At 42.9% G+C, this 20,766-nt stretch overlaps 1 protein-coding gene across 2 annotated transcripts; it reads right to left on the bottom strand.

Moving 5' to 3' along the window:
* Nucleotides 1-837: 837 nt before the first annotated feature.
* Nucleotides 838-20,289, bottom strand: LOC144685456 (torsin-2A-like). Of its 2 annotated transcripts, none has more exons than XM_078549978.1 (5): nt 20,149-20,289; nt 12,052-12,317; nt 7,898-8,073; nt 5,461-5,588; nt 838-3,063 (listed from the first exon to the last, which is right to left on the bottom strand). In XM_078549978.1, exons 2-5 carry the CDS (start codon nt 12,235-12,237, stop codon nt 2,819-2,821), a joined length of 735 nt encoding a protein of 244 aa, XP_078406104.1. In that variant the 5' UTR covers nt 12,238-12,317; nt 20,149-20,289; the 3' UTR covers nt 838-2,818. The 2 variants fall into 2 exon arrangements, with proteins under 2 accessions (XP_078406104.1, XP_078406103.1); XM_078549977.1 differs by lacking the exon at nt 20,149-20,289 and adding an exon at nt 19,926-20,113.
* Nucleotides 20,290-20,766: the final 477 nt, after the last annotated feature.

Genomic DNA, 20,766 nt, shown 5'->3' with positions numbered 1-20,766 from the left:
ACTATCTTTTTTAATCCTTCCAGCCCACCTCCCACCCTTGCCAAACTAAAATACAGTACCCAATGTAACATGGTGCACAAATACAGTACAGGAGGTTGCGAATTGATAAATCTTTCTCTCTGGTAATGGGGGGGGCGGAGAAAGGGGGAGTAAAGACCTGTTGGACTGCAAACATTGTAAAATGTAGTGCATTCACAGCATGGATCACAACACAGCTGGGACACAGCTGCCATCACACTGCTAGAGATAAAACAATTTTAAAAAATGATGTGGAGCCTGAAATTTGCTAAGATTGTCCCGGTTGTTCACAATTAGCTACAATGACCTATTCCCAATGTTCCCAATAAAAATGATGGCATTAAAAGGGACATTCCAGGTTGGCGGCTAAACCTCACAGGTACTCCAGATCATTGGCCAACAAAGAGGATGTACAAGTCGTTATAATTCTGAATGGTTTTAACACGTGAACCTCCAGGCTCAACAGATTTTTCCATAATCCTCTCACCAAAAAATTCCAACTCCAATAAACCACCAGCCTCCCACTACTTTCCACTCACTCGTTTAAATTACGCTTATTTTCAGCAACACTTCTCTCTCTCCTCTCCAACCTAGAATATGGTTAAAGCAGCATGGCATTCCTATGTGCATCAATACACAGAAGGCAGGCAACTAGTTGTTACCATCATGTTCTTTACTCTCATGTCCGTGAGCACAAACAAAAGCAGGAACTGGTCACTCCAAATTTGCTAATCCAGAGCCCTGTTCCAACTACAAACAGGGATGAGGAACTGCACAAAGACATCCCAGAATTTTCTTTACAAAAGACAGATACTGCCATTTGAACATGCTGTAGCTTTATAAAAAACATTTACAATTCACAAATCACTTGTTAATGTTTCAAAATTGATATTATAAAGACAGAAAATACTTATGGTAATAGTCGTTGCTGATTTCTTCTGTTCATATGGATCCGCAGTCAAAATAACAAAACATTAAAGTATTTTTTTCAAAAAGTCTTAGAAGTCAGTAAACAGACAATATACTTTGGTGATAAACTGTTCAAGTTTGCACGGATCTGTGCCATTAAAAAAAAAAATCAATTTACAGAAAAAGCAGAAATCCAAATTTGAATTTTGGAAGATTCAAAAATGCCAACATTGAGTTCAAGCTTTGAAATGTTTGGTGTGTGATTATTACACGACCCCCGCCCCCCCCCCCCCCCCCCGCCCCTGCTCCCTCCAATCAAATAACACAAGAGTGCTTCCTTCACCATTTAAAGGACGGTCAACCAGACAGGCTCGGATTGGAAAAGAGGCCGTTCAATCCCGCCTGCTCTGTATGGTAAAAGGCAACAGATTCACTTCATCAAGAAACCAAAAGAGCAACAGGTGAAGAATTTCACATCGGCTGCAGCGCATCAGGGGTATCCAAAAGCAAAAGACTGTAGTTTCACCAGCAGATAAATACGTCAAAAGGTACGGGAGGGATGGAATGGGATGAGTATGGCATTGCATTGGGATGAGGATTTAAGGAACAACAGTTGCAATAAAGAGACTAAGTTCACCGCAAATGTTTAGCGGGTCTCTGCTGGTTTTGAAATAATTTGTAACATCAGTCTGGTCTGCAGAGTTCCAATACTGGGTGACAAGATGGGTTTGTAGCTGTCCGGGAGTGGAAAAATCCAACTGATTAAGAATTTACACCTAGGATTTTTTTGGTGGTGAAAATAACAGAGTATTTGTGTTAAGGCTGATTTACATCAAAACGCTACAGGGATTCCTGCCACAGATTGGGCAGGTACGTACAAAGATGTAGCTGCAATTTCCTAAATAAGAAGAGAAAATACTAGACTTACTCAGCAGGTCAGTCAGCATCACTGGAGAGAAACCGAATTAAGGTCATTGACATGAAATGTTAACTCTGTTTCTCTCTCCACAGACGCTGCCATTCCTGCTGAGTACTTCCAGCATTTTCTCTTTTTATTTCAGATTTTTTGCCATCTGGAGTGTTTTGGTTTCGTATTGCTGCAATTTCCTATCTTGGCAAGCCTCTTGGTGGGGGGAAAAAAATAATCACCACGAGGCAACTCATTGCCAAGTGCCCTGAAATGGTAGGGATGCATTGTGGATCACCTGTAACCACTGCCAGTATCCACTTTTCTTTATTTAACAACTTTACAGTATAGAAATCTCTCCTATTCAGAACCCACTCTCAGAGTTTGTGTGTATGTGTGCAAACTTAGAAAAATCAGGCCTTATAATAGAGAAATTTACACATTGCACTACGTGCCCAACAATTTTATCTCTCAGGCCTGCGCACTTTACGGTATTTCAAAAATCGTCTCTTTGCAGGCTGTAGATCTTTGCATGGTCAATGTCAATGATTGGCTGCGAAATTCCCAATTTTGCCATGCCAAATCAAACAACTGTCCTCTCACCGCTCCCATCCATGGAACTGGATATCAAGTGCTCTGTCCCTCTGTGGCATTTGATAACCGGTAGGGTTAGGCCCTGCATTCAACCTTTTGGGTCAGGAATATTCTGATTTTCAATTCTTTCCCAAAACAATTAAACATTTGGATATATTAAATGCTTTTTTAAAAAAAAAAGGTCCAGCAAGTTAAATTATTTCCTCCTTCTGGCCCAATAATTTTGTCCCTAAAACAGGACATTATTTCAAAAGCTAATTGTATATCATCAAATTACTTAAGCTAGCACCAGTATTCAGATCTTCACCATTCTCCCCCAAGAGACAATGGTTCTCACTGATATACAATTGTACTTTCTGACATAAACATTTAAATAGGAATCCCTCGAAGTTACAAGGTAAAGTCCAATTTGGCAGACACAGTTTTGCAGCCTGTTTGAGAAAATAATTTCTCATTCTCTGGGATAAAGTTCATGGAATTGGCCACTTCTGCGATTATATCATCTCTAGGTTTTATGCCTCTGGAGACCATTTCACTTCTCACACATTCCTTGACATGTTTGAGCTTCATGGGTAGAAATGGTACAAAATAATCGACCAGCTCTTCATTTATAATGTCAGAATTCCAGAACCCGCCTGTAAACAAACATAGGAATACAAGTTATAGTGGGGCAAAGAGGACATGCAAGACAATAAGAAAAAAATCCATCAGGCCAATTTTAATATTCCTTTGAAACAGGTTTTTGGTTGACCAAAATCAGTGTTTTCCACAAAAGTAACACACAGCAGCCTATATGCATCAGTACCTAACTAACCAGAAGTTTACAGGCAGAATTAATGTCCTTGAGGGTGTTAAATGATTGTCATAGGATGTAGGTCGATAACATCAGTGGTTCACATGAGCAGCTTGTCCAGTAAGGGGAACAGGACTTGCTAGTGGAATCATGGAATAACACAGCATTTGGACACAGCAAATGGAGGCCATTTGGCCCATCATACCTGTGCCTGCTCTCTGAAAGAACTATTCAGTTAGTCTCACTACCCTGCTCTTTCCCCATAGCCCTGCAAATGTTTTCCCTTCCAATTCACTTTTGGCAGGTGGTTTTGTATCTGTTTCCACCACCCTTTAAGGCAGTGCATTCCCAAGCATAACAACTCGCTGCATAGAAGAAAAGCCCTCAAGTCATCCTGGCTCTTTTGTCAATCACCTTAAATCTATGACCTCTGGCTACCGACCCTCCTGCCACTGGAAATTCTTCATCAAAACCATTCATGATTTTGAACACCTCTATGAAATCTCCCCTTAAACTTCTCTGCTCTAAGGAGAAGAACCTCAGCTTCTCTTCACATAACTCATCCCTAGCGCCATGCTAGTAAATCTCTTCTGCAGCCTCCCCAAGGTTTTGACATCCTTCCTAAAGTGTAGTGGCCAGAATTAAACAGAACACTCCAGCTGAGTCAAACCAGTGCTTCATAAAAAGGCTTAACATATCTTCCTTGCTTTTCTGCTCTATTCTCCTATTAATAAAGCCAAGGACCTGTCTGCTTTTTAAACAGCCTTCTCAATTACGTTTCACCACATGAAGAACGTTCACCCGACAGTTATTTCCAAAAAGCTCGTGGAGGTGGTAAACATGTTAGCGATGTTAAGGAATAAACATAATTTTTTTTTTTTGCCCTTAGTCAGGTGGGGGTTAAATTGGACTTTTTATTTTGCCGGGGTACAAGAGTCTTTGGGATCCACTGTCACATTCAGTATAATACTATGAAAACCTCCATTTCTACCCTACATCCTTGTGCAATGCTAGTGTTGCAAGGTGATCCTGTTTGGCTATCAGTGTGGGATTTATCACTTGAACCTATACTGGTCACATTTCAAAAATATTTCAAAGGAAAAGATGTTGTCTCACGTAAATGCTGATTATCACATTGCTGTTGTCAAAAACGTTTACATTAACAATAAACAAATTTCGGTTTTAATAAAGAAACACTTTATGAAGTATGAAGTGCATGCCATCCTCCATCATCACCATCTATTCAGGCACAGCTTGTAGCTCTGTTTCTCCCTGGTAAGGATCTGCATTTTTGGTCTCCTTTGTATTAAACCTATTCTGATGATGTAGGTTATGAGTGCACTAGGGAAAGGGTCTATCAGGACTAACCTAAAAGCAGGAAAAATCAGTGCCGGCCGAACACAAGGCCACAACATCTGTACCATACTTCATCAGAGTTAAACATCTGTGGCCATCACCTAGCACACAACTAACATGAATGGGAATTCCACAATGAAAACAGGGGCACTGGGTCATGTTCTCGACTGGAAGCAGTTGAGTGCTTGGTAAACGCAAGGTCACAAAGATTTTCATTTCCTCGTGTGCATTTGGTGGCTTTAAAACATTGTGCAGCCAGACACCATTAGAACAAGGACTATCTCAGAGTTTGCACTGTCTGATTGCTGGAAGCAGTGGGCAATGTTCTGGGACCAGTGGCAAGACACATGTTGTCAAAGCATAATGATCGCACCAGCAACCTTATTTTTCATTGGTTTTACCTTGCAACACAAATATTGTCACTACAATGTGCTTATACATTGCTTTTACAGACAGTGGCAGTTGTATTGTCACTGAACTAGTAATCCAGAGACCCAGGGTAATACTCCAGGGCAGATGGTGAAATTTGAGTTCAATAAAAATCTGGAATTAAAAGTCTGATTATGACCATGAAACCATTGCCGATTGACATAAAAACCCATCTGGTTCACTAATGCCCTTTAGGGAAGGAAATCTGTGTATTTACCAGGTCTGGCCTACATGTGACTCCAGACCCACAGCAATGCAGTTGACTCTTAAGTGGCCTCTTAACGAGGGCAATTAGGGATGGGCAATAAATGCTGGCCTAGGCAGCGACGCCCATATTCCATGAACGAATAAAAAATGATAGAGTACAGTGAAAACACACTATCAACGGAAGAAGATACATCAACAATACCGACGCTTATTTGAATATCCTCCTTAGGAAGGAATGATAACTTACTGTGTTTGTTATTGAAAACTGCCCTGGATATTTCAAACTCCAAATCCTCCAATCTAATTTCCTCCCTATCCTTTCGATTCCTCCAAAAATCTAGCACCAACTGGTTTATCTGCTCACCTCCGGCATTGCTGGTTACAAGATACAATTGTACATACAAGACAGTGAGATGTGTGAACTTTGCCATCAACAGCTACATCCTACATAACAATCAGCTATTTATGGTAAAGTCAGTCACAGTTTGTTTTCAATGTTGCTAAGCGACTGTCAAATTACACTTTCTTCAGATGCTGCATTCATATCTCCTGTCTTAACAGTTTCTCCATGATTCTGCAGAAGGATGCTTGTCAACCTTTACTGTGTTTCTAAAGATTTTAAAATTACTTTGCTATTGACCTAAAAGGTTGTTACTCTAAGCAGTTTACACAATGGTCGACAATTGAGGACTACAATCAGCAGTAGGGCAATACACTAAAATTAGTGTTATTAGTACAAGATTGGAGTCTGGTGACATTGTATAACTCATAGGATTGTTTAAATACCTGTATCTACTTCAGATTTGCTAATTGAAAATAAACGCAAAGATATATTTTAGAGTGCAAAACAAGGCAAAGCATTTAGATAATTTGATAATAGCTCTATACTCGTGTTATATGAATGCAGAACAATGAAGCCTGTGCTGCTCTCGAAGGTTTTTATTAGGTTAAGTGGGCTTGGTGATAAATTTTGTTTTATTATGCTTCTGTGAAGCGCTTTGGTTTATTAAGTTAAAAGCACTATGAATAAGTTGTTGCTGTTATTCGACCCCTAATGTAAAACCAGGAGACTGGAGCCCAAGGAAAGAACTAAATGTGAACAAACAATGTTAAAGACCGCCTGCGACAGACCATTAAAGGATCCTCTAGCATAAAAACCCTTTACTCCTTTGCAACCAGGATCATCCCTCATCTTCAATCTTTAAAGGAATATTTTTTAATATATCTTGTTTCGCAGTTTACAAACGCCTTCAGTATGCATAGAAGACTAAAGTCTGAAATAGGGTAGCAATCATTAGTTTTAATAGTTGTGGTAACTTTTTTGAAGTCCCTCTAAATCTCTCTATTCAGCCACTTATTGTCCAAAATGAAAGGTCATAAATATGAGTTAGGAATTAATAAATCTGAAAGAAATACCAGCAAAACTTCTTTACCCAGAGCGTGATTAGGGTGTGGAGCCTGCTACCACAAGGGGTAGTTGAGGCAAACAGCATTAATGTGCTTAAGGGGAAGCTAGATGAGCACAAGAGGGATAATGGAATAGAAGATATACTGATGGGTTAGATGAAGAGGGATGGGAGGGGACTCATGTGGAGTATAAACATGGCATGGACCAGTTGGGGCGAATGGCCAGTTTCTGAGCTGTGGACTTGATGTAACTCGTTATATGGCAACAATTCTCCAATGAGAATGAACAGGTCAGTAACATAATCAGATGCAAGTTAAAACTATTAAGAGGAATCGAAGGCAGAGGTGAAGGTTGAGTTGAAAACATCCTCCTTTTGAACTGATAATTCTGTGTCTAAAATTCAGCTATGACCGACAGGAGGAAATTTCATGGCTCTAGGTGTCAGCTTAGGCATTGAATGATCGTTTAGTTTCCAAAGGATGTTACATTCACATCTGAAAGAGGAGGTGAAATCTTTTCTCTCAGAGGATCGTGAATCTTTGGAACTCTCTTCCCCAGAGAGGAGCGGAGGCATGGTCATTGAATATTTTTAAGGCAGAGGTAGATAGATTCTTGACTGGCAAGGGAGTCAAAGGGTATTGGGGGTTAGGCAGGATAGTGGTAACAAGGCCATGGTCAGATCAGCCATGATTTTATTGAATGGTGGAGCAGGCTCGAGGGGCTGAATGGCCAGCTCCTGCTCCTAATTCATATGTTTCACATGTGTGAAAGCGTGCCTCACTTTAAGTCTGGTGACTTTAGAAATAAGTGTAGCAACAAACTCATTGAAACAAGATAATGATTTTTGGAGACAAAGATTCAGATACATTGGTAGGGAGTTCCATCCAGTCTCATACAAACTGATAGACATGCATTAAATGGGCATTTTTAAAATTAAGTATAATTGAAACTTGTCTGAGAAAGGATTTCCTAACCACACATTTCATGCGCGTAGCCAGTAACGAGATTTTTCCTCCCCCCAATCATTTAATTCTACCAAATCAGGAGGATGAACAATTCCTTGACTGACCTGCAAGGTACCAGCCTCTCCAGTCAGCATTCTCCAATAAAGAAGCAGCACCTTGCACTCAAAGCTACAGTGCAACTGTGAGAGCCTCAACTCTGCTGCTCAGTTGCAAATCCAACGTCTTGACACTAACTATTGCCTTGCCTGTGTGCTTGTGCATTCGAATGTCACAAACGTACAAGGTGTACGCTGTCATCTCCCATCACTTACCTTACAAAAATAAATAGCGCCTTTCGATAATTCGTTCCATACATAACATGTGAATATCCTAAGTAGGGCTTGATTGCATCAATTAAGCCTGGGTGCATTTTATCCATTTCGTCAAATATGAACACTGATCTGCTGCAGTCACTCAGGTTACCACTGATCCAACTTTTCAACTGCTCCTGAAAAGACAAGGACAATATAAAGAAATTGCACCAGGCTGCCACTCCAGTGTTTCACTTCAATTGCAACGGAAACAGGAAGCACCCTAATAACGTAAAGGAAGGATTGTCAGTTGAGAGACTCAATTACTGAACTTTACCAGGACAAAGTTACATACATCCAAGGTTGACATTCAAATTATAGCAGCCAAGTTGAACTATCTAGAAAAGAAGTCACCATTCAAAACCAGTGGAGTTTATGATTGGGAGCATGTTGCTAGTGCCACCCTGTGCTGCCCAAAATTAAATCCAATTCAACAACAGCAGCTTGTATTTAATTAACGTCTCTAACACAGTGACAAAAAATTACAAGGCGCTTCACAGGAGAGTTAATCAAACAAAATGTGACGCTGAGTCACAGGGAGGTCTTGTGGCGCAGTGGTAGCGCCCCTACCTCTGGGCCAGAAGCTCCAGGTTCAAGTCTCACTTCAGGACTTGATGGCCACAGAAGGTGGCCAAACAGGTTGATTTTCAGCCAAGTAAATCCTTCCAATATGCCTGATGGCAAGCAAGAAAACTGGGAGTTTCCTGGTCAGCCACACTGCAGAAGGCAAACCACTGCAGTACTTTGCCAAGCATAATCATGGACCAATCTTATGGAAGTCCAAAGTCCTCTTAGGGCATAGTACCTGAAGGAGGAGGAGGAGCCATACTAGGTCATATGACCGAAAGCTTGATCAAAGAGGTAGATTTTAATGAGCGTGCAAAGAAAAGTAGAGAACCAGAGAGGTTTAGGGAGGGAATTACACAGGAACGTAGGAAATAGGAGCAGAAGTAAGCCATTCGGCCCCTTGAGCCTGCTCCACCATTCAACTAGATCATTGCTGATCTTCTACATTATCCCCCATTTCCCTTGATATCTTTAATATCTAGAAATCTATCAATTTCTGTCTTGAACATAATCAATGACTGAGCCTCCACAGCTCTCTGTGGTAGGGAATTCCAAAGATTCACCATCCACTGAGTGAAGAAACTCCTCCTCATCTCAGTCCTAAGTGGCCTGCCTCTTATTCTGAGACTGTGTCTCCTGGTTCTAGACACGCCCGACCCCCCCGCCCACAACCAGGGGAAACATCCTTCCTGCATCTACCCTGTCGATGTTTGTAAGAATTTTGTATGCTTCAATGGATAATTCCAGAGCTTAGGGCCATGGTAGCTGAAAGCAGAGTGGCCAGTGGTGAATGATTAAAATCAGGGACGTTCATGAGGCCAGAATGGAAGGCGACAGATATCACAGAGGGTTGTGGAGCTGGAGGAGGTTACAGAGATAGGGAGGAGAGAGGCAATGGAGGGATTTGAAAACAAGGATGAGAATTTTGAAATCAAAGCCTTCCTCAACTGGGAGCCAATGCAAGTCAGGGAACGAATGGATGATGTATGAATAGAACTTGGTATGAGTTAGGACAAAGACAGTAGAGTTTTGGATGAGCTTCCATTTATGGAGGTTGGAAGATGGGAAGCCGACCAGCAGTGCACTGGAAGTCTAGAGCTAACAGACAGTCTTAGTGATGGTGCAGATATGATCTCGGGGTCAAATACAACGCCAAGGTTGCCAACAGAGTCAGACAGTCACCAGGGAAAGGGACGGAATCGGTGGCTAGGGATTGGAGTTTGTGGTGGGGAACTAAAGCTTCTAAATATTTAGTCAGAGAAAATTTCTGCACATCCAGCACTGGATGTTGGACCAGGCAGCCTGATAATTTGGAAACAGTGAAGGGATTGAAAGACTTTGTGACGACCTGGGTGTCGCCAGTGTACATGTGGAATTTGATGTGTTTCTGGATGATGTCATCAAGAGGCAGCAAATAGGAATAGGAATGGGCGAAGGATAGATCCTTGGAGGACTGCAGGGATAAGAGTGCGGGAGTAGGACAAGAACTCATTGCGGGTGATTCTCTGGCTACGATTAGAGAGATAAGGATGGAGCCGGGTGAGAGCAGTTGCACCCAGCTGGATGACACAAGAGGAGGATGGGGTGGTCAACCATGTCAAAGGCTGAAGTCAGATTGAGGAGGGAAAGCTTACCCTTGTCACAGCCTTATCGTATGTCATTTATGACTTTGATAAGAGCTGTTTTGGTATTTTGGCGAGGAGGCAACCTGATTGGAAGGATTCAAACATGAAGTTCTGGGAAAGATGGGTGCGGATTTGGGAGGCACATTCAAGGACTTTGGAGCGCAAAGGGAGCTTGAGATGGGGATGGTAGTTTGCAAGGACAGTGAGGTCAAGAGTTGATTTTGTTTTGAGGAGAAAGGCGATGACAGTTGATTTGTTGAGGGGGGCAGTACCTGTTGAGAGGGAACCGTTAACAATATCAGCGAACATGGGGCCCGGGAACAGAACTTTGGTGAACAGCAATTTAGTGGGAACAAGGCTGAGGGAGCAGGAAGTGGGTCTCATGGACAAGACAAGCTTGGAGAGGACATGAGGAGGGACAGGAGAGAAATTGAATAAATTTGAGAATTTAGGGGGGGTAGGGCAAGGCGGGGGAGGGGTGGGACATCTTAGAGGAAATTTGGCCTGGTGGCCTCAATCCTAGTGACAAAGATGTTGAGGGGCTCCTTGGGCTTGTTGTGGGAGAAGGTAATTCTTACCTGCATCTGTCTCTTAGCGATTATGTGAAATGGGTGGGTAAGAGTGATACTCAAAGTCAATCATACAAAAATACAAAATTGACAGGCAGGAAAAGACCAGCTAGTCTATCAGGCCTGCCTGGCACCATGATGGCCACAGCATCATGATTAAACACTTTGCCCGCACCCCCTCCACCTCCTTCCTCCTCCAACCTCTCACCTCTGTCTGACACAGCCATGTAATCTGCTGCAAGACACAAGAGAGAGAGGTATCAGGATGCCAGGAAAGTCAAAGTTGGAAAGGGAGCAGGCAATGATTTTTATGTGTTCATTATGCATTATAGGAATACCTAGCTGTCTGAAAATGACTGAGCACATGGGAACCCTCTATCATTGAACTCTAACTGACATGGAGCAGAGCTTTGCTGGAGGCTTCATTTACATCTACACCCTTTACTGCAGTTCCTTTTGGGATAAAATCTAGTAATGGGTGTAAGATGTAAATGGAGCCTCCACTATACACTTATTTATAGAGACAGCACTCTGTATGAGAATATGTTCTAACTTCCTCTAAGTACACGATGTGCCACAGTAACTTAAGTCAATAAAGAAAAAGTGTTGTCAGCAATTCCAGTGGCCCAGGTATTCTGCAGCTTTTGCTTCAAGCAACACAGTTGCACATCACATTGAAGCAAGATCTGCAGTATAACTAGAGAGAGAAAGACTTTGCTGAAATGACAGCACATTGCATTTTAGCACGCCAAGAAAGACTACCTCTAACGGGTAACCTCAAACTGCTTCTACCTTACACGTGCTCTAGTATTACTGCCACGGGCCCCAAAGCAAAACTCTAAACAGATTCAGCTGGACCACAGACTATCCCAGCTGCTCTTTATCATTCAAATTGACCTTGTCTTTGGATGCCTGTGAACCAAGCTCTGTGCACGTTTGTGTAACTGCAGATGTGCAGTTACACTGCTTGTGTGAACAGGTGACAGGATGGAGCCAGCAACTCAGAGCTGCACTAAAGCACTTATCACTCTCAAACAGTGAACCTGAAACCTAATATCCCATTGAAAAGCAGTTCTCATTGTAGCAGAGTCTAAGTCTAAAGCCCTGTGTGTGTGCGCTTGTGTGTGTACGTTCACTTGGATTGTCCTCGCTCAGTCCAACGAGTACCTAACTTTTATTAAAGACCAAACGTTTCAAACTGGGCATTTTTAAAAAAATCAATACTGCTCCATAAATAAAATAACTTAAAATCTAACAATTTATGCAAGATAGACAGTTGAGGGTTCTCTTATCAAAAAGGCGATCAGTTGAATACAAATGGATCTTTTCCCCTCTGAAAAAAGCGAGCCCTTACTTTGTATGTCTTGATCTGGGAGGCATGAGGAAAGTGCAAGGTGGGTACAAACTGGTGCACGTAATAGCTTTTCATCCCATCCCGGTACAAGTTTCTTATTAACAACGAGGTGACGTAGCTTTTCCCGGTTCCTGACCAGCCATGAAACGATAATACAAGGGGCTTCACTGGAGCGCGGTTCTCCATAAACTGATTTATGGCATTGACGATCACTTCTTTGGCCAAGTGCTGTCCATAGACATGGCGACACAGATCCAGTTCCAGGCCTAGTGGGGATACAAAGTTCAAATGCAATGTTAAATTGTCAGTTCGCTGACCCATGTTTTGTATTTTCTAGTCAATGTTACCGTTAATAGATTATTTTTATATTAAAACAATAAGGATAGCGAAGGATTAAGAGTGAATAAGCAATCCATGGTGTCCCCAAGTGGTTTGGGGCCGGTTTATGTACAACTGGCAGAGTTATGGGTGAGCAGACAGGATCCCAAACTAACAACCCCCTAAATCACATTGAATTAATCTTATGACAAGCCAACATTTAGTTCCAGGCCTGGGACATCACTGCAGGAGTTCCTCAGGGTAGTGTCCAAGGCCTAACCATCTTCAGCTGCTTCATCAATGACCTTCCCTCCATCAGAAGTGCAGATGTTCGCTGATGATTGCACAATGTTCAACACCACTTGCAACTCATCAGCCACCGAAGCAGTCCATGTCCAAATGCAGCAAGACCTGGACAATATCCAGGCTCAGGCTGACAAGTGGCAAGTAACATTCATGCCACACAAGTGCCAGGTAATGACCACCACCAACAAGAGATAATCTAACCATCACCCTTAACGCTCAATGGCATTACCATTGCTGAATCCCCCACCAACAACATCCTGGGGGTTACCATTGACCAGAAACTGAACTGTACTATTATATAAATACTGTAGCCAGAGGAGCAGGTCAGGGGCTAGGAATCCAGTGGCAAGTAACTCATCTCCTGACTCCCCAAAGTCTGTCCACCATCTACAAGGCACAAGTCAGGAGTTTGATGGAATACTCCTCACTTGCCTGGATGAGTGCAGCTCCCACAACACTCAAGAAGCTCAGCACCATCCAGGATAAAGCAGCCCGCTTGATTGGCACCCCATCCACAAACATTCACTCCCTCCACCACCGACGCACAGTGCCAGCAGTACATACCATCTACAAGATGCAGTGGAAGAACTCACCAAGCCTCCTTAGACAGCACCTTCCAAACCCACAACCACTACCATTTAGAAGGACAAGCGTAGCAGACACATGGGAACACCACCAGCTGGAAGTTCCCCTTCAAGCCACACACTGTCCTGACTTGGAAATATATCACTGTTATATCACCCACTGTCGCTGGGTCAAAATCCTGGAACTCCCTTCCTAATAGCACGGTAGGTGTACCTATACCACATGGAATGCAGCGGTTCAAGAAAGCAGCTCACCACCACCTTCTCAAGGGTAACTAGAGATGGGCAATAAATGCTGGCCTAGCCAGCGACACCCACATCCCATGAATGGATAAAAAAAACACTAAAAGGACCCACCCACCATTTCTACATTCATGATGTTCATCCATAGTATGTCATGATTTTCAGGATCTGTTCCAATGAGCATTGATTCTGTTTAATGGTGTTGTTGTGTTGCAGGTACTCTGTTTGAGATTGAAATCTGCTTTAGAGCTGTTCTGAGTTATGCTGCTGCCCCCATCCCATTGCCTGGTCAATCAAACAAAGCTCTGCACATGTACACTTACATGCACACAGCTACGCTCAGAGGCATCAAAATACAAGTTAAAGGTTAATTATAACAAAGGGCACAGGGGAGATTGTCTATTTCATATCATGATTGCTAAAAGCACAAGCATCACAGATTTAGAATTTATGTGGTTTCGATTTACAGGTGCAGCGTTATTATAAGTGGAGGAATTAGCTCCACAAGTGGTTCAGGAGGTCTATCTAGCGAGTAGCTAGGTCACTAAGCAGGAACGTCCTAGGTTTAATTCACATCTGTACCGTAGACTATCTCGACAATCTGCTTTGGTGCCATCGAGATTGGAGGGGTGGAGGTTAAGGATCCTTGCTCCCAATCACTGTGCAGTGATCTAAAAAGAAAGTCGGACTTGCATTTATATAGTGCCTTTCATATAGTGCCGCAGGACGTTCCCAAAGCACTTTACAGTCAATGAAGTACTTGAAGTGTAGTCACTTTTGTACTGTAGGAAATGTAGCAGCCAATTTGGGCACAACCAACTCCCATGAACAGTAATTTGATAATGACCAGCCAACTTGTTTTACAGTGATGTTAATTGAGGGATAAATATTGTACAGGACACCAGGAATAACTCCCCTGCTCTTCTTCGAAATAGCACCATGGGATCTGTTACCTTAGAGAGCAGATGTGGCTGGTTTGGTTTAATGACTCATCCAAAAGACAGCATGTCTGACGGTGCAGCACACCTTCAGCACTGCACTCGAGTATCAGCCGAGATTTTTGTGCTCAAGGCACTAGAGCGATGCTTGAATCTGCAACCTTCACACTCTGAAATGGGGGTGCCACAGCTCACACCTCTAAGCTGAAAGTATGATGTATAACTGTCAGCTGAGGGTAGATTGGTCTTTTCTGAAGACATCTACAGTAAAATAGCATTTAAAAATCGGCCAGCTATCATGGGAGAGGAACTAGTCTGGCAGACATGGGCCTCATGGGATAAACAATGCCAGAAGTCTCCCATTGTCCAACAACAACTACCCACCCTCAACTGATGAATCAGTACCACTCCAAATTAAACATAATTTGGGGAAAGCTCAGATAGAAGCAAGGACAACAAATGGCCACCACCAAGACTGGTTCAATACTATTACCATTGACTGAGATGGCTGAGTACTGAAGGACATTGCTGTCAGGTTGACTTTGCATCAGGTAGTGAGAGAATCAACACAAGGAAGAAGTCTACTTGACCTCGTCCTCACCAACCTACCTGTCACAGCTACATGCATCAGGATAACATGGATGAGAGTGACCACCCCACAGTCCTTGTAAAGGCAAAATCTCACCTTCAGTGAGGCTACCCACAATCGTGTATGATGGTCCTACCACCATGCTAAGTGAAATAGACCAAGGATAGGTCTAGCCGCCCAAAACAAAGCTTCCATAAGGCTCTGTGCTGCATTAGCAGCAGCAGAATTGTACACCATGACCACAATGTTGTATTATGGTCCAGCATATTCCTCTCTCCTTGGGCATCAAGCTAAGAGATCAACTTTAGTACAGTCGGAAATGGACAGGGTGTACAGGAACAGGACCAGGCATATCTTAGAATGAGGTATCAAGGTAGAGAAACTACTACACAGGGATACCTGCAAGCTAGATATCGAAAGCATCAAGCTGAAGACAAGGCTAAGCAATGCCACAACCACATGGGCTGCAGCGGTTCAAGAAGGCAGTTCACCACCACCACCTTCTCAAGGGAAATTAGGGATCGGCAACAAATGCTAGCCTAGTCAATGAAACCCACATCCCATGAATAAATAAATAAAAAACAACAATGGACCAGATCAAAGCTCTGTAGCCCTACCACATCCAGTCAAGAATATTATGACAACTAACTGGAGACTAGCTAACTAACTTTAACCATGGTGGAGTCCAAGATATAACCCTGCTTTCAAGTGTTTTTAGCCAGAATTGCTGAGTGGACAATACTATTTGGCCTTCTGCCACCATCCCTTCAATCAGGGAAGGCATAGCATAAATTTAATGCAGTCAATTACTGCTCCACCAGCTTTCTCTTGATCGTCCGTAAGGTAGTGGAAATACTCATCAACAGTGCCATTGAAGAACACCTCCTCACCAAGCACTGACACTGAGTGTGGCTTCTCCCGAATTCATCACAGCCTTGGTCCAGACATAGATGCAACGGCTAAAAAACTGGAAGATAGTTGAGAGTAGCTACACTTGACAGCAAGACATTTTTTAACCATGCAGGCCAACAGGGAACTGTAGGACATCTGAGGTTAATTAGAGTCAAAGTGAAAAGCTCCCAGTGGCTGGAGTCATAAGAACATAAGAAATAGGAGGAGTAGGTATCAGCACCTCGAGCCCGCTCCGCCTTTCAATGAGATCACAGCTGATCTCTACTTCAGCACCATTTTCCTGCATTATCCCCACATCGCTTATGTTTTTAACATGTAGAAATCTATCAATCAGTCTTGAACATAGTCAATGACTGAGCCTCCATAGCCCTCTGGGGCAGAGAATTCCAAATATTCGCCATCATCTGAGTGTCATTCCTGGCATAAAGTTGTGCTCATCAAATGCCAATCACTGCAGCCCTAGGAACTGTCAAAGGAGCTCCTTAGGGAGGTGTTCTGAATTCAATTCATCAATGATCATCCCTTCGTCAGAGGGTAAGGACAGGTGCTATTTACTGACAATGGAGTGGCAGCACCATATCCACCGCCTCTGATAATGCCAGTCTACAGCAGAGCCATCCAGGCTTAGGCAGAGAAGTGACAGCTAAAATGTGTACCAGCTATGCAGTGGGCAGTTATATCTTAAACAAGAGCAAGTTCAGTCAGCTCCTATAGGCCTTAACTGGCACCACCATCACTCAGTTCCTCACCATCAACAATCTTGGGGTTGGGCATTGACCAACACCTTAACTAGACCAGCTATATCATCCTGACCCCTTTAAGTCAATCTACCATCTATGGCTCGTCAAGAACATGGTGTAATATTCACCACATGGCTTCATGGTTGTGGCAACATCATCATCCAGTTTGCTTGATTTGTACTCTTACCACTTGATTTAATATCTACCCCCTTCACTATTGTCACACTGTGGCTACAGAATGCATGATCTACAAGAATCACTAGAGCAACTCACCATGGCTATTTCAAGAGCACCTTTTTACTTTATGATGGTTACCATTGAAAAGAACAACAGGAGCAATATCTTGGAAACACCATCACCTCTAAGATCCTTTTCAAGTCACAGACCATTCTAATGTGGATATATGTTGTCACTCGATCAATATTCAATTGGACACAGGAGCAGTGTAAGAGGACTGGGGGAGAGGCGGGGTGGGTTGTTTATTTTGTATCACTAAAGGGAAGACAGATAAGCCAGAAAACTACAGGCGATTCAGCCTAAAATCAGCAGTGGGAAAGTTATTGGGAACCTTTATCAGGGATAAAATAAACCTTCACTTGGAAAGACAAGGGTTAACCAATGAAAGTCAGCATGGATTTGTGAAGGGCAAATTGTATCTGACTAACTTGATAGAATTCTCTGATGGGGTAACAGAAAAGGCTGAAGAAGGTGATGCAATAGATATTGTATATCCAGATGTTCAGAAGGCAAAGCGCCATTTGGGAGACTTATAAAAAGATGGAAGCTCATGGAATTAAAGGGAAAGTGACAGTGAGTATAGAAAATTAGCTCAGTGACAGAAAACAGAGGATGTTGGTGGAAGGATGTTTTTCACCCCAAGTGGTAGGTTGCAGTGGGGTTCCTCAAGACTCAGTTTAGGGTCCATTACTCTTTCCAATTTTTATAAATAACCTAGATTCAAGTACAGAGAGCAGCATTTTTAAAATTTACTCTTTAATGGAATGCGGGCATCGCTGGCAAGGCCAGTGTTTGTCGCCTACCCCTAATTGCCCTTGAAATGAGTAGCTTGTTAGCCCCATTGCAGAGGGCAGTTAAAAGTCAATCACATTACTGGGGACCTGGAGTCACACGTAGACCAGACCAGGTAAGGGTGGCAGATTTCCTTCTAAAGGACAGTGGTGAACCAGATGGGTTTTTACAACAATCGATAATAGTTTTATGGTCACCTTTCCTCAGGCTGGCTTTCAATTCCAGATTTAATTAATTGAATTTAAGTTCCACCAACTGCTGTGGTGGGATTTGAAACCCGTGTCTCCAGACCATTAGCCTGGGCCTCTGGATTACTAGTCCGGTGACATTACCACTACGCCACCATCTTTTATTTACTAACATTATTTGCTAACAATATGAAGCTTGTCAAAGTTGTGGATAATGATGAGGATAGTTATAGGTTTCAGGATGACAAACATGATGGTAAAATAGGCTGAAGCATGGCAGATGGAGTTTAAAGCAGAGAATCGTGAAGTGATGCACTTTGAGAGGACTAACATGGGAAGACATTATCCTATAAGTGGCATGATTTTGGAAAATGTAGATGAACAGAAAGTCCTTGGTATCCATATACACAAATCCTTATATTGAAAGCAAAACACTGCGGACGCTGGAGATCTGAAATAAAAACAGAAAGTGCTGGAAAAGCTCAGCAGGTCTGGCAGCGTCTGTGGAGAGAGAAACAGAGTTAACATTTCAAATTGAATATGATTCTTCTTCAGAGCTGAAGAGAGGAAGGAATATGATGGGTTTTATGTTGTTGAAAAAGAGGGGTCAACAGCATGAAACCCATCGCATTCCTACCTCTTTTCTGTTCTGAAGAAGAGTCATATGAACTCAAAATGTTAACTCTGTTTCCCTCTGCACAGGTGCTGCCAGACCTGCTGAGTTTTTCCAGCACTTTGTGTTTTAATTATCACAATTCCTTAAAGGTGGCACAGCAAGTTGATGGGGTGGTTGAAAATTCATATGGGTTAACTTGGGTTTATAAATAGAGGAACAGGATATAAAAGCAAAGAGATCATTCTAGAACTTAATAAATCACTGGTCAGGCCTTAGTTGGTGTGTTATGGACAATTCTCGGCCCCACACTTCAAGAAAAGCATAAAGGCCTTAGAAAGGGTACAGAACACGTTTACCCGGTTGTTACCAAGAATAAGACTTCAGTAATGAGGCGAGGTTGGAGAAGTTAGAACTGTTCTACCTGGAACAAAGAAGGTTATGGGTGACTTAATCAAGATGTTTTCAAGATGATAAGAGGTTTTGATAGTGTAGATAAAGAAAAACAGTTCCCTCTGGCGACAGGGTCAATAACCAGAGGTCCTAGATTTAAAACCATTGGCGAGAGGGGAGCCAAAGAGAAATTGTTTCACTCGGAGTGTTGTCAGGATCTCAAACACTGTACCTGAAAAGGCGATGGAACCTGATCCCATAAATAATTTTGAAAGGGAGTTGGGCACGATATTGACGATGCGGAACTTGCAGGGTTCCAGACAAAAAGCAGGGATTTGGGACTAAGCATGACCTCTCTTTAAAAGAGCCAGCACAGGCATGGAAGGCTGAACGGCCTCATTCTGTGCTGTAGCTGCATTGGGATCAGTTGCAGTGTAGGCAAGGTAGCAGATGGAAAGCCAGTTTGGAGGACTTTACAGAAATGGTGATGAGAGGCAACAAAAGCCCAGAGTAGCAGAGTTGAGGTATTAGTAGAAGTGGACTATGTTGTAAAGGTGAAATTATGCAATGATGATAACTGCTGGTATGTAGGATCTGAAGTTCAACTCAGGGCCGCATAACTCAAATCAAATCAAATCAAATCGAAATAGGTTTCCTCTTCCGGGATGTTTAGAAAAGGAACCTGCAAAGGCGCTGCCTGAAAAATAAACTTACAAATGTAGTTACCACAGGCTTTTTCCTTGAGTAGTAGAATAATTCCTGAATGTACCAAAGTCAAGTGTAAAAGTTGTCTTAATTCTGACGTCCTCACAACCAGTTTTCAAAATACATCCCCCAAAAATTGATAGCGAAATTAAAATGAAAAACTGCATGAAATGAACGCCATGATTATGCTGCAGTTCAAAGAACAAAAATATTTACACACCCCACATTTCAATCTACAAAATAAGTCTCACAGCTGTCACTGGGTGAGACGGGTGTCCCTTGGACACACATCCTTTGATTTTTGAAGATTACTTACTGTCGATCTTAAACTGGAAGGCGCATTCGCAGGAGTCTGATAGCTGACAGTACATAGATCGAAAGGGGAAAGTGACCTCCCAGCACAAAAACCTGGGAAAGAGGGAAAAACAAAGGAGCCAAAGCCGAGGCTCCCATTTCACCAGCTCCATAGCTGTGCGATCTGCTCACTTCCGCACCGGCTGCTGCTGCGCGTGCGCACTGCGGGGGCCATGGTCGCTTACCGTGACGTCACAATGGAAATGTCACAATATGAAACTGATACAGGATTCCTCCAACTCTGGTTACATTGAGCATCCCAGCCAGGGCACAAGGGCTTTGCTGGACCTGATCCATTCATCTCACCATCTCCTCGTAAACCACCCCCCTCCTCCTCCCCCCCTCCACCCCGCAAAAAAAAAGAGAAAAGATCAATGTCCGAGTACAGTAGTCGAAACAATTAACAAAAACAACAACGTTTCCATTTACAGCAGGGCTGTCCGGATTCTGACCTTTTGAATTCGGTCCGAAGGTCGGGATACGTGTGCAGCGTCCTCCCTCAAGAAAAGCAAAGATCGATTTTCTTGTCAAGTCCATGGCAAGGTTACGACAATAGAGATACTTAGAGAAACAATAGAGAAAGCTGCGCGTGCCCCCAGTTTCATTTAATTCTTCGCCTCATCCGACGCCTCAACAGGAAACTTTTTCTCTTTCTCTCAAGTGCTAAGGAACGCAAACTCCAACAACTCATCGACACCAACACCCATCTGGGACCCTCCACCCCTTCTTGTCCCTCCGTCCCCACCCCATCTTCCAATCCCAGCCCCAGCCGCGTATTCACTATACCCCCTGACCTTCCCCTC

Source organism: Cetorhinus maximus, chromosome 10 (assembly GCF_964194155.1).
Source record: "Cetorhinus maximus chromosome 10, sCetMax3.hap1.1, whole genome shotgun sequence".
Taxonomy (NCBI): Eukaryota; Metazoa; Chordata; class Chondrichthyes; order Lamniformes; family Cetorhinidae; genus Cetorhinus; species Cetorhinus maximus.
This window is presented reverse-complemented; position numbering and strand designations above follow the sequence as displayed.

What these genes read in the sequence shown, in the direction of transcription:
- LOC144685456 (XM_078549977.1), bottom strand. Translation starts at nt 20,076, where the DNA reads ATGGAGCTGGTGAAATGGGAGCCTCGGCTTTGGCTCCTTTGTTTTTCC. An exon ending in GCGCTATTTATTTTTGTAAG is followed by an intron (nt 5,589 to 7,897) that starts GTAAGTGATGGG and finishes TCTTGTAACCAG; the next exon opens with CAATGCCGGAGGTGAGCAGA. An exon ending in AGTTTTCAATAACAAACACA is followed by an intron (nt 3,064 to 5,460) that starts GTAAGTTATCAT and finishes GTTTGTTTACAG; the next exon opens with GCGGGTTCTGGAATTCTGAC.